This window comes from Saccostrea cucullata, unplaced genomic scaffold (assembly GCF_032062105.1).
Source record: "Saccostrea cucullata isolate Sc308-1 unplaced genomic scaffold, CSIRO_AGI_Scuc_v1 ctg492, whole genome shotgun sequence".
In the NCBI taxonomy this organism is placed as follows: Eukaryota; Metazoa; Mollusca; class Bivalvia; order Ostreida; family Ostreidae; genus Saccostrea; species Saccostrea cuccullata.
Genome location: NW_026931306.1, coordinates 321,428 through 335,787, shown reverse-complemented (window position 1 = coordinate 335,787; position 14,360 = coordinate 321,428). Strand labels below are relative to the sequence as shown.

Genomic DNA, 14,360 nt, shown 5'->3' with positions numbered 1-14,360 from the left:
TCCATCAAAGTTTGATTTTGGGGGCAAATATTGGTTATTACCGAATAAAATTCTTTACAGATAATCAAATTTGGAATATATGTACACTAGACAGTACATGACATTGCGAATGATAAATGCCGGGAAAAACTTCTTATGCTCATTGATCAATTATGGCTCTGCAAGAAACGACCGTGACATGGAACTTCCACATGTGTATATATGTTCCCACCTTATTCCATCCATTCTGTTTGCTCAAATGATCCATACAGATTTAATTTCTTTTCAGCACGAATCATTGATTTTAACTGCCGGGGAAGGGGGGGGGGCTATTAGCCGCGGTCAGAATTTTCGCTTGCTTCTCGTGATAGATTAAATTTCTCGCTATTAAATTAATGTAAGAAAAACGACAGGTATTTACAATCGGAGGGCAAGCAAAATATCTTTTCTGTCGAAATTGTGTGAGACCCACTACTGCACTAGTGCGAAGGTTCACGGCCCACTAGTCCGATTGAGAAGAAGTTACGAACTTAAGTAAGATTTTCGAATTTTTGTAAATTTACATAGCCAGCAACCTAAGAAAGAAAATTACTTTGAACCCGACTTTAAAAAGGCCCTCAATTTGGATGAGTGAGTCAGTTTTTTTTAAACAAATGCTAATTAATGCAAAAGTTTTTTGATTAAATCTTTTTTCGTATTTTTGTCGAATTTCTGCTAAATAACTCTGCGAATACAAGTTTTCAGGTCTCATTCGAAAAACATGTAGGAAAAAGTAACTATCTATAGGTTAGAAATGACGGATCGCAAAATTCGAACCCGGGTCCGATCACAAAGCGAGCCCTATACCACAAGGCTTCCTTGATTGTGTTGAGATGCGGGAATATGCAGAATATAGGAAGGTAATTTCAAATTTTTTATGAATAATTTTCAGTAAAAGTATTTTGTGCTCCAAATTTCAACCCCAAACTTCAGGAACCTGTTAGGGTACAACGTAGAACATTTGCGCACAGAGCCTGACACTGTGAACTGTTTAACACACGTATATGGCACGCCAAATTCACAAAAATGAGATAAACCTAGTTTCACATTTGATTAACTAGGTTTATCGACTGTAAACTATAGTTTACAAACCGTAAACTATAGTTAACGATTCGTTAAGTATAGTTAACGATTCGTTAAGTATAGTTTTCATCTGTAAAACTATATTTAACGGTTGTTAACTATAATTTACGAATGATAATCTAAGTTTATCTGTCTGTAATAAGGGTTAACAATAAATTTTGTTGATAAACATAGATTCACGTTTGTAAACTATAGTTTAGTTTACAATCGTAAACTATAGTTAAGAGTTGTTAATCATAGTTTCACAAATCGTGAAACTATATTTATCAGATCGTTAACTATAGTTAACGGTTTGTAAACTATAGTTTACAAATCGTGAAACTGTATTTATCAGATAATCTATGTTTTGCAATCGCAAATGATTGTTTTCGGTGTTAAGTATAGTTTACGGTTGTGAAACAAAGATTATCGCGTTAACTATGGTTTACAGATGTGAAATATAGATTAATGTTGTTAACTATAGTTTACAGTATATATATAACCGTTAGCTATAGTGTTGACAAAGGATTTTTTAAACCTAGTTTATCGATTGTGAAACTATGATTATCTCATTTTTGTGAATTTGGCGTGCCATACACGTACTATATTTGCTTTTTGAACAAGTAGAAAATATATCCAAGAACCATAAGCACTAAACAAGTAACATGTTACTGAATTAACAAGTTGTTAAAATATGAAAATAATTAATCAAAAAGGTATGATTATGTTTAATTTTATATTAAATGGAATTTATTTAAAAAGTCACAATTTTTATTTCAAACAAAGGAGAAATTATGTAAGTTACATGGACACCTAACTCCGTGTTTTGTCTTTAATACTTTTATATAAATTGTCCATAATTCAGTGAATAAATTAAAATACAACATGTATATATATATCCTTGACAAAATAATTTAATGGATGATAAATATTAAAACAAATATTCAAAAAGAACATAAGAGCAGAACAAAACTAACAAATATAGAATAAAATATAGTACAATATAACTTTATCATTAATAGATTATACAAATAATGCAAAAACACATGTTCGTAACAAAAGACGCGAATCAAAAGTCAAATGTTAATCCAAAAGTACTCGACTTGGACAGATTTATGTATTTTGTATGGTCATAAGGGACATATTTCAGTTTCTGATTAATGGCTACATGGTATAGAGATACAATGGCTGTATTTATGTGTTAAAAATTCACTAAAATTGATAGAATATGAAAATACTTACCGAATCTATTATGTACGTAACTTCTGTCTTCCACGTGGACACAATGAGCATCGCCATGTTTTTTTGCAGACATCTGCGCAACCTTTCTACTTTCGTTTTCAATTTATAATGACACCACTGCTACGTCCATCCGTCTGTCCGTCTGTCTGTCTGTAAACTTTTCACATTTGTAAACTTTTCACATTTTCGACTTCTTATATTATTTCTCAAGAACACATATATCCTGATTTTGTTTTTAAATAAAACAACATCTTTATGCCAATTTCAACCAAACTTGCCACAAAGCATCCTTGGGTGAAGGGGATATATTTTAAAAATTCAAGTTTGTTCAAATGAAGGGCCACGCCCTCATTCAAGGGGAGATAATTGGGAATAAATGAAAATTTGGTGGTATGCTTTAAAAATCTTCTTCTTAAGAACCGCTGTGCCAGGAAAGATGAAACTTATGGGGAAACATCCTCAGGTAGTGTAGATTCAAGTTTGTTCAAATCATGACCCCCGGGGGTAGGGCGGGGCCAAAATGGCCGACCAAAGTTTTACATAGAAATATATAGGAATATTCTTTAAAAATCTTCTTCTCAAGAATGACAAAGCCATAATTCATCATATTTATATGGAAACATCCTCAGGTAGTGTAGATTCAAGTTTGTTCAAATCATGACCCCCGGGGTAGGGCAGGGCCAAAATGGCCGACCAAAGTTTTACATAGAAATATATAGGAAAATTCTTTAAAAATCTTCTTCTCAAGAATGACAAAGCCATAATTCATCATATTTATATGGAAGCATCCTCAGGTAGTGTAGTTTCAAGTTTGTTCAAATCATGACCCCCGGGGGTAGGGCGGGGCCAAAATGGCCACCAAAGTTTTACATAGAAATATATAGGCAAATTCTTTAAAAATTTTCTTCTCAAAAATAGCCTAGCCATGATTGATCATATTTACATGGAAGCATCCTCAGGTAGTGTAGATTCAAGTTTGTTCAAATCATGACCCCTGGGGGTAGGGCGGGGCCACAATGGCCGACCAAAGTGTTACATAGAAATATATAGGAAAATTCTTTAAAAATCTTCTTCTCATGACCAAGCCATAATTGATCATATTTATATGGAAGTATTCTCAGGTAGTGTAGATTCAAGTTTGTTCAAATCCTGACCCCCGGGGGTAGGGCGTGGCCAAAATGGCCGACCAAAGATGAAAGTTTTACATAGAAATATATAGGAAAATTCTTTAAAAATCTTTTTCTCAAGAATAGCCAAGCCATGATTGATCATATTTATAGGGAAGCATCCTCAGGTAGTGTAAATTCAAGTTTGTTCATATCATGACCCCCGGGGGTAGGGCGGGGCCACAATGGCCGACCAAAGATGCTCAGGTGAGCGATGTGGCCCATGGGCCTCTTGTTCATTCATCTGAACATCTCCATTTGATTGAATCAGACATGAATCCATATATTGCATCCCAGTTTACGATCAAGGGTGTAAAGACGAAGACAATGTGAAGAAACGTACGCCTTAGTCGGTGGCTTCCAGTTTTTAATTTTTAGGAACACAATGACAAATATCAAAAGTATTAAAAGATCAATTAACATAAACATTGAACAAATATGAATAATTATTTAAAACAATACAATTTATTTTAAGTGATTATAGGAAAGGTATGAGTGTGCAAAGGCCCGTAAAACAAGGGGGGGGGGGGGGTCTTTTTTCTGAGTTTATTTTTTAAACATTATAATCTTATTTTAGATGCCGCCCCTATCCCCATTTTTGTATTGCTGTAAGTTTAAGCGCTTGCAAGTTAAAGTTATTTTTTTTGTCGTAAAGTCTACCAAAATGTAAGACCCCCCCCCCTTTCACACACACAAGCACGAGAAACAGGATTTTTAAAAATGAGTTTGGAAACTCTGAACAATTTAGGCTTCTATTTTGCTTGTCAGATTTTTTTGGAAGCCCCCTCTTCCTCCCGACACTTTAAACAAATAAAACTCTTTCAAGTCCGACAGAGTTTTCAAAAATAAATAACGAAAACTTGCAAGTAGTTATTTATGTATGCATTTCAAATAACTGCATTTGTAAATTTTTATTAAGATGCTGTATATATTTGAAACACGGGTACTCGACGTTACATAAAATTACCGGTATATCATTTAGAAAAAAAACTCCTTACTTATAGTCTATTATTGCAGAAAATTGTCATATACTAGCTGATTGAAATCAGCCCTTTTCAGGTTTCGGTTTGGTAAAGCATAAAGCAACGAACGACGTCATGTGACGTCAGAGTCTTATACGCACCGAATGTCACGTGCGGTTTGACGAGTCCGATCTAAATGAAAACTGGATAAGTATTAACGGTCGCACCGTCAACATATTATTAGATAATATTAAAAATATATAGAGGATATTCAATGTTTTGTTGTTGAATATGGAATTTATTTCACGAGTGGGACAGGATTTTTTTTTTATATTTTCACGACTGCGAAGCACGAGTGAAAATATCAAAAAATCCTGTCTCACGAGTCAACTACAAAACATTGAATTTTCTATTTATTACATTTTCTTTGATTTTCCCTTTGCCTTCGTCTTTCTTGTAATGCAGTTTTAGGCTACAACACGTCATAGTTGAGCGGCTGAGACGTCATAGCTAAGTGATAAGCATTGTAAACATGAATTTCAGCAACATATATTTGGGGAACTTGCGCAGTTTTATTTTATGACAGAATGGTTTATGAACTCGTTTTCTATCTTATAACAGGTTAAGGAGTATTTTTTACAACATTCTTGTTGAAGGGAAGGAAAATCGAGAGTTTTCCCGCACATCTGATATTCTTTCACACTGTGACAGGATATCATTTTGATATCCTTTCACACCGTGACAGGATATCACTTTTATTCAATGGATAAATTACAGTATTTCACTGTTCAAAATGTAATAAATTTATCTCATTGCGGATTCGGTATGTTACAAGTGGGGTACTCAATATACCCATTTCTATTTTTTTTTCTACTATGGCGGACAAACAATCATCATTGCAGCGACATACAGGCCTAATGTTAGGATCTCAGGAACAAAATTTACAACAGCTAGGCAGGGAAGAATTGGAACCTGGGTGTGTGGAGGAAAGATTCCGTGTAGATCGCAAAAAACTCGAGCAGATGCTTCAAGGTAGTTTCTGTTGCTTACAAGTAGCCAAACTTATACTTGCGATAAAGAAACAATATTCATGATCATTGGTTATATCTTTTAATTACTGTCATTATAATTAGCGTATTAATGATTGCACTTTTTCATTTCATAGAATGTAAGTTTAATCCATCATTTATACAGTCATTTTTAAAATGACTCGATAAATGATAAATTAAACTTACATTCTATGAAATTGTAAAATTTATCAGTAACGGTTTCTTCTAGGTAACCAGTGTTTTCCCTTTACCTCTGAATTCAAAGTAAATTATATATTAGGGTCACAGATCAGTTGTAACAGGCCAGGGGCTGAGATTTATGAACATAATCTCTGTGGACCTTATAACAAAGAATGGGGGCGTATAAGGCGAGGACACTCTTCCGCTCTGGGACAAAATGTTTCTCAACTTTCAAAATTCACAGAAAAATTATATTTTTCTAAAAACGTTCTCAGTAATGTCATCTTCAAAATATTTTATCATTTTATTTTACTAAACGACTTATTATTTCAAAGTTGACAGTTAAGCATATTTAGTGGAAAATAGGTTTATTAGAGCTATATAAATTGAATTTTGATCATGAATGGGTCAAGTCTCCATTCTTCATTAACGCTTAAATGATGGAAAGGTAAATGTGAAATCTATTTCATTTGTCCAAGAAATGGAATCTGAACCCATTTTATTCAGTTATTTGAAAATCGAAAATTTCTGGAAAAAAATTACGCTTCAACAAACCCGTTCATTTAAATCACACTGACAGACATCGATAATGCATATACTTCGTAGCGTAGTGGTTAAAGTGGTCGGTCTTAGATGAAACCTTGCGCTATGGAGAGAGTTCGAATCATCCTTGAAGCTTTTTTCTTTTTTGTTTTCACATATTTTAAAAACATGAGTGAAAAATAAACTATTTATAAAGTATTAAAGAAAGGCTTGGAAGGTTTTACAATTTAACATAGTTCGATAGTCATTATAATTACGAGTAAAATGATACAAAGCGTAACTTCTATCTCTCTCGCTGATTAGAGATATTACTAAAAATAGCTCAGTTCACACCTGAGAGCTCGCAATGAAATTGGCTGTATACCGGAAGTGACGTTCGTGACGTTACAAGTGTGACATGCAGAATTTCACGGAGTGATCGATGTCAAAGAAAAAAACAGGGAAATTTTGCGTTGCAGCGGGCTGCACATCAACACACAAGGATAATGTGTCCTTACATGATTTCCCCAAGGAATCGAAAAGACCAGATATCCGTCGGCAGTGGATTACTTTTGTTAAAACAAAACGAAAAGATTTCACCAGTCCGACCCCTCATTCTGTTCTTTGCGAGAAACATTTCGCTGTTCATTGCTACCCCATGGAATATATGATTAAGAGGTCTATCGGTATGGAAGTAAAGAAAAAGTCACTTTTGCCTGATGCTGTACCCACTATTCATCTCATCGGAACAGTGAATCCTCTGTTAGGAAAGAGATCTTCTTCAGACGTAGATGCTCCAACAACATCGCGTCCATCGCAACAGAAGAAAATTCGATCTGCTTTTCTTAAACGGGAATGCTTTAGGGTAAGTTCAAAAAGTTAAATGGTTATTCTTTTATGTAAATATAATTATTTGCAATGCGATTGTTTTCAACATTTGTTTACATGCGTGTATTGTCAGTAGCCCCTCCCCGGCCTTTCTATGAATTTTGAAGTTTATACATGTGCATGTTAAACGTGTAATAAATGCACCAAAAGTTGATTTATATCAACTTACAGTGCCCATGGATCCATCGACTATGATTATCAAATTTGTAAAAGCTGAGTAAGGCAAATTTTAATTAACAAGCTCTATATATTTTTCTTATTTGTTGACAGGCTGTGGAATCTCAGCAATCACAACATCATGAACATGAACATGTGCAGTGTACAGAAAATGAATCTCACTCACAGACAGACTGTATTAAACCAGATGATCAGGAAATTTATCAGGTAATCCAAGATTTTGATGATGATTTCTAGTCATAATTAAAATTGATTTTTGATAATGACTAAAATTCATCATTTTGTAGAATACTGATGAAAAACAGTCATATTTTTAGTTTAGAATTTTTTAGAAAACAGAGTAACCTTTGAAATTAAATAGGACTGTATTTCATAATTTTATCAAATTGTTAGGCCTGGGGGCATGGGCACACAAATTATCTCGTTAGCTACTTTTTATGTTGTCTTAAATTTTCTCATATTGTATGTTTAAAGTTTTTGTATGCATCTGATTTTTCAAATTATAATTCCTCACTTGTCTTTTAATATTTAGACTGCAACAAGAAGTATTGGACTTCAGATAAGCGAGAGCAAGCATGTGTCATCAAAGAGATCAAAGAGATGCCAAACTAATATCAAAAAATCAGACAAAGGTAACAAGGGGGCATGTACAGTATAAGTAGAATTTTTAGCGAGGACTTAATTTTGGCATTATTAGCAAGGATGCCAAGATCACTAAAATTGAATAACGCTAAAAATTATTTGCGTTTTATTCGTAATAGCTTCTTTAATGTGCATTTTAAAATAGCTAAAATAGCATCTCGCTAAAAATAAATTACCAGTTTTTAAGGACAAATCGCTAAATTTGCGTCTCGCTAAAATTTCCACTTATACATTATTAAATGGTCTAATCAGTATTAATTTGTTTATGTGGGCCCCATATTTAAATTTTTAAACCAATGTACTTTTGTAGAGATTTTTTTTCAATGCACTATTGCATACATATATAATGATGACCCCATGTAGTTTGATCTACTTCTTCACTTGGCACATAAAAATTTGTTAGTAATTGATATTGTTGTCGCTGGGTTAAATTCACTAAACTCAGTCAATATATCTAGATCTGGCCTGGGGGCCATAAAACTTTGATGAGCTCATTTTTGATCTTAGTCTCATTTTTTCCAAAGGAATTAATAACGAATAAGTGAGACTGAGATCAAAAGTGAGCTTGTGTAAGTTTTATGGCCCTGGGGCCATAAAACATAAACAAGCTCACTTTTAATCTTGTTCTCACTTTAATCAAAGAAATTAATAGAAAAGTGTAAATGAGATCAAATAAGTGTGCTCATGTAAATTTCATGGCCCCAGAACTGTGTATCAGTACTTGAGGCTGCACCTGTTATAATAAACTTTTAATTTAATAACTTTATTCATGGAAGTGATTCAAATTCAATGGAATTAAGGACAGTGGGCTTTGTATACTTTGATTGATAGAACATAAATATTGTATGATCTTAATAACAGTGCATGATTTAAAAAAACTATTATCTTACTAAGTTTTGTTTTTATAATGTCCCTGTAGTTACTCAAGTAAATATGGACAAAAACCTGAAGTTAACCTCAACTGGAATCCAGTGCAACAGAGATCTAGAGGATGGTATTGGAAAACAGCATCCATGTCAAAAAAAGATGAGGCATTTACTGAGAGAGCAGACCCCACTGAAGTTTTCAGTGCATGATGACTCTATTGATGAATATTCATCAGAAGTAGACGAAAAAGACCCTGACTTTGAACCAAATTTTTCAGATGACTGTCAGTCTAACTCATCAATAAATGAAAAGTAAGCTGTACAATATATTTTGGAAAATTACCGTTTCATTATACATGTACATGTATTTTTATCACTTGCATATACATGTAAATACATATCTATGAGAATAATATCAAAGTAAGTACTTTTAAAATATTTAATTTTTTTTATGTAAAGTACACAGGACATTATAATGATTATGCATATAATATCATTGACGTCAACCTAAAATTAAAAAAAACAAAAACCAAAAAAAACCATGTCAACCTGAAATTAAAAAAAAAATCAAAACAAAAAAACCTATTAAATTAATCACATATGTATATTTAATACTACATTAGTGTATTACATGCATGTAATTTTAACTAAATGAATACAATTATCCGGCTTTAATCGATATGAATTAATTTTAATCATGCTAAAATATCTAATGACTCTATTGAGTCAAGAAAAATTTTTATTAAAAAATCACTTAATTTGTCAGTCACTAAAATACATGTAACCCATTATAGGATAATTGCGATATGTTCTTCATTTGTTCTACATGAAATTTTTTAATCTATAAATGGATTTTACAGTTATCAACCATGGAAAGATAGGAAGTTCATTGTGTTTGAATCAAGGCTATTGGAACTGTTTCAATTTTGTCCATCTTGTTCTGCATCTGCTTTATTTGACGTGAAGAGAACTGTTGGATCAATGGTTAAAATAGAGCAGACTTGTGGTGGATGTGGCTTCAACAGAATATGGGAGAGTCAGCCCATGATAGGATCTGTACTGGCAGGAAATCTGATTTTCTCTGCAGCTCTTCTCTTTACTGGTAATGACTAATTAGTAATGTTTTAAAATACAAAGTTATGAATTTGGTATACACTGTAGCATATGTTAAAATTTTTATATGTATGATTTAATAAACATTCACCATTTTTATAGGATTACTTCCCTCTAAAACCATCCGGTTCATGGAACAGATGAATGTCTCATGTATCTCCTCCAATACTTTTTTCCAACACCAAAAGTATTATTTACATCCATCTATTTGTTCGGTGTGGAGGACCTTCCAAGAAAATTACTTCACACAAATGGCTGCCAGTGGGAAGGCTTTAACCCTAGGAGGTGATGGAAGAGCAGACACCCCGGGTCATTCTGCCAAGTATGGGAGCTATGGTTTGCTGGATCTAGACCTTATGATTGTAATACATATAGAACTAGTGCAGGTGAGTTTTAAAGAGCGTTCTGATGGAAATTTAAATTAGTTTCATGGAAAAAAAATTGAAAGAAAATATCACTCTATTTATTTATTGTACACAATATATTTTAGAGTAATGAAGTAAAAAGCAGCTACCATATGGAAAAAGAAGGTTTTGTCCGAAGCATCAACCTTGTACAAAGTAAAGGACTAAAAATCGGGGAGATTGTGACAGACCGCCATGTTCAAATTGTCAAGTATGCCCGAGAGGAATTGCCGAACACCAAACATTATTTTGATGTGTGGCATGTAGCTAAAGGTTAGGTTAAAGCTTTTGTTATTTTAGCATAGACTTAATATATATTTATTCTAAATTTTCACATTTTTTTTTCACTGGATCCATTGAGTTTGAAATACCATGGTTTGATTGTATTTTATTTTAGGACTGAAGAAAAAACTAGTGGCTTTATCCAAGGAAAAGAACTGTGAAGCATTGCAGCCATGGATCCGTAGCATGTGCAATCACCTTTACTGGGTACCTGCCTCAACACCAAGTGGTAATGGTCAGTTAATGCTGGAAAAATGGGAGTCGATTGTCAACCATGTCCAAAACATACACGAACACGATGGGCAGTTATACACTGAGTGCTCACATGGACCACTGGAGGGAAGAGAACGACAAAAGAAATGGCTCATTCCTGGTAATAAAGCATTATAAATTTTTATTGTGACTTTCATTGAATTTAATATGCAGTCAATATAATGAATAGAATTATTTCCATACATATATAGGAAGCAAAGCTGCAGAAAAATTTTCTGATATTGCCACTTCAAAGCAAATGAAGAAAGATGTTCAGAAATTATCTCCAGGTGCACAGACTGCATCGTTGGAAGGTTATCACGCTGTTGTTAACCATTTTGCACCCAAAATGATTGGGTTTTCATATCATGGAATGAAGTCAAGGTAAAAAAACAAAACAACAACAATTTGCTTTCTTTTTGTGAAAACTGATGTGTAGTGAAACATGAGGTACAGTATTTAATTACGTGATACAATAAATCTTCCACTTTCTAGAATCATATTAGCAGCTCTTCATTTTAATGAAAATGCCATGAGAGAACAAGCCTCCACGAAAGAGGGAAGGAAAAGATATGATGTCATATTCCCCAAGTTCAAAAAAGGAGAATATTCTGTTAGAGAAGTCAAAGTCAACTGCACATATGGTATATACACAAGCTTTTTTGCTTTAATTTATCATTAAGATGTGTAAAGAATGATGTTTGACTGTATTGCACAAAATCATTTATTTGCAGGTTACATTGACAAATTAATGAAAGTGGTCATCACTTCAGCAGAGGATCAGACCATGAACTCCAGTGGTATCACGCTGAACGATGTTCCTCCTCCACTTTGCAGTGCTTATGAAAGACCAAATAAAGAGACTGCTATTCAAGAAAAACTTTCAAGATTTTCTAGTCATGATGCTTTAATTGACCAAGATAATGCATGTTTAGAGAAGTAATCCATTCATTGATTGATTGATTGATTATATGTTGTTTAACATCCCTTTCGAGAATTTTTCACTCATATGGAGACGCCACCACTTGCCGGTGGAGAACTACAAATTTCGTCCTATGCTCGGCACTCAGGGCCTTTGAGCAGCGAGGGATCTTTTTCGTGCCAGCACCTATTGCGACACGGGTCCTCGGTTTATACGGTCTCATCCGAAGAAGAACCGGTCTCCACGTCCCGCAGTGGGATTCGAACCCGCGACCTAAGGATTGACTCCTTACTTCACGACTCTAGAGCAGACGCTCTAACCACTGCGCCATGCGGGCGACTAATCGATTGAAGAGGCTTGACTGTACATGTATTCAGTTTATTTAACTTGTAATTATCAGAGAATGTTTATTGTTGTTTAAATCCAGTGTAATTTTCAGAATTAGTTGGAAAAGTGTTTCGGATACAATTCACAGCACATGATGGTAAAACAACTCGGATCTTTTTTCCAAGATACCCCCACGCCCACCTTGCTAATTGTCTATAGGCTGTATATCTGTATTTTCTGAAAAAGAGAGAGAAGTATTTTAAAGTCACATCTACATTTGAACTCTTTTATTTCAAATACATGTACCAATATCTTGAACGCAAGATACCTGGGGGATATGTTAAAGTGAGTTGACTTGCATGTATGTATATGTTTTATTGTTTCAAATGCTCTGAGCCTCATAAAGCCAATATTTTGAAATAGTCCTCTAGAGTACCACGTAGTTTAATTTTTGCACATGTAAATATGATACTGCAATTTTTTAAGAATTGAGATGTGTTCAGTGTTCTTTGGTTTATGACCCAGAAAATACAATGTACAATATGTGTTGATTGAGTTTTGAAACTATACATGTAATTAAAAATTCATGAATGATATTTTTTTTATTTGGTTGTTGCAAGACTCCTAGATAATTTAAGGTTTATCCTTACAAGATTTTTAAGGTTTGATAATTTGATTTATAATAAGAGAAATGCAAAGTTTAACTTGGACTAAATTTGAAGACATTTAACTCAAATCAAAATGACATGATTTATGGTAAACTTGATAAACTGATTATAATTATATGGTATTGTATTTATGAAATATAAAGATTGGACTGATAATTCTGAAAGATACATGTAATTTGTAGTAAGGTGCGTGCAAGAAATATTGCATATTACTAATTACTCTGAAGAATCTTCAATATTTTCCCCATACTGCTGTTTATATTGGTAATACGCTATTTGGAGGACATATTTGTTTAAACAGGCTGGTGCAAATCCAGGGTGGCTAGTTATACAGGTAATGCCTTGGTCTTCCTCAAAAATGGACTTAATATTTTCCACCTCATGGCAGCAGACAGATTCCTGGGCAGTGGGCATTACAGAACAATTTCCACACTTGCACCTACAAAATATTTACAAATGCTGTTATGCAATTCAATAAAATTGCTGTCATTTAAAATTGAATTGTCAGACTAATTTTCAAAAAGCATGCATTCGAGTTCACTGGAAGGGGGGGGGGGTCAAATCATTGCAATAAATTTGAAAAAAAAAATAACGACAATGAAAATTATTAATGAAAGTGTAGGAAAAAGAGTGGGTTCCCACAACAACAGAAAAAAAAAATGAGCGCTAAAATTAAAATCTGTAGGGACTAACTTTACATGTATTCATCTGTTCATGCCCTCGATCAGCTGATTTTAGTAATTAGTGTGAAAGTTTTAGGGTGGGGGATAAATGGGTGTCGAATTATGTTTTTATTTAATATATTTTTCTAAAATAATGATTAAAATGCTTCTTGTGAATATTTTCTATCGTTTTACTCACATACCAATCAATAGTATGCAAACGGTTTGCTTCCTCGAGTCCCGCATCGTTAGTGGTAGATTCTTCTTCGTCTGAGGGTTCACTAACGTAGGGCTCAAAACGAAAGGGTTCTACTCCCACATTTTCTGTATTATTGCACAGCAATGAATCCTCATCAAAACTTGATGATCCACAAGAAAGTTCTAACAATTCTTCCTCTAAGGAACAATCAGAATTAGCCGAAACAACGCTTTCTGACATTATCCGCCTATCACTTGATGGAAGCGAGACACACTTGTGACGTCACTGAACTTGATTGCATTTAAACCGGAAGTGACATTATCAAGGATTATCGATCGTTTTCACAGGTGCAAATGCAGAGGTTCAACATTGATTATCTTTGAAACGGCGGTACCGATTTTAGTAGGATTTTCGCCAAAATGTTTTATTAAGCAGGTCTAGTGAATTACGTTTATGAGTAAAAGTACCGTGGCCTATCTTTAAAACAATGAAATACAGAATTAAATGTGTAAAAGATGATATAAACAATTTAATTTTGAATTTAAGGTAGTTCTATACTCGGCACTAAATGGGCTCAATCTTTAAAAATCTGCTTTTATAAGATAGACATACATCCCAGCAATGGATAGAAACAAGAAAAATTATATGTCAACATGTTCACTTTTCCGCTATAGCCTATCGGAGTATATACCCCGAAATGTAAAATACTGAAATTTACCTATCCTAGATTTTGTTGTATATAAATTAATTTAAGTCT

At 33.7% G+C, this 14,360-nt stretch overlaps 3 protein-coding genes across 3 annotated transcripts in view; 2 read left to right on the top strand and 1 right to left on the bottom strand.

Annotated features, from left to right (window-relative positions):
• Nucleotides 1-861: 861 nt before the first annotated feature.
• The window catches only part of LOC134232130 (protein bicaudal C homolog 1-like), a 262,980-nt gene continuing 249,481 nt past the window's right edge, over nt 862-14,360 (top strand). Inside the window, exons 1-2 of the mRNA XM_062714082.1 lie at nt 862-878; nt 5,286-5,482. Of these exons, the coding sequence (XP_062570066.1) occupies nt 862-878; nt 5,286-5,482 (214 nt within the window). The remainder of the gene's footprint in view (nt 879-5,285; nt 5,483-14,360) is intronic.
• Nucleotides 6,421-12,665, top strand: LOC134232132 (uncharacterized). The gene is made up of 11 exons (XM_062714085.1): nt 6,421-7,066; nt 7,360-7,473; nt 7,799-7,898; nt 8,828-9,086; nt 9,635-9,876; nt 9,990-10,273; nt 10,378-10,564; nt 10,689-10,946; nt 11,038-11,209; nt 11,321-11,469; nt 11,560-12,665. Exons 1-11 carry the CDS (start codon nt 6,644-6,646, stop codon nt 11,766-11,768), a joined length of 2,397 nt encoding a protein of 798 aa, XP_062570069.1. The 5' UTR covers nt 6,421-6,643; the 3' UTR covers nt 11,769-12,665.
• LOC134232129 (P2X purinoceptor 7-like) lies at nt 12,155-14,027 on the bottom strand. Its single transcript, XM_062714081.1, has 3 exons — nt 13,608-14,027; nt 12,963-13,181; nt 12,155-12,311 (listed from the first exon to the last, which is right to left on the bottom strand). The coding sequence occupies exons 1-3, from the start codon at nt 13,841-13,843 to the stop codon at nt 12,155-12,157; spliced, it is 612 nt and encodes a 203-aa protein (XP_062570065.1). The 5' UTR covers nt 13,844-14,027.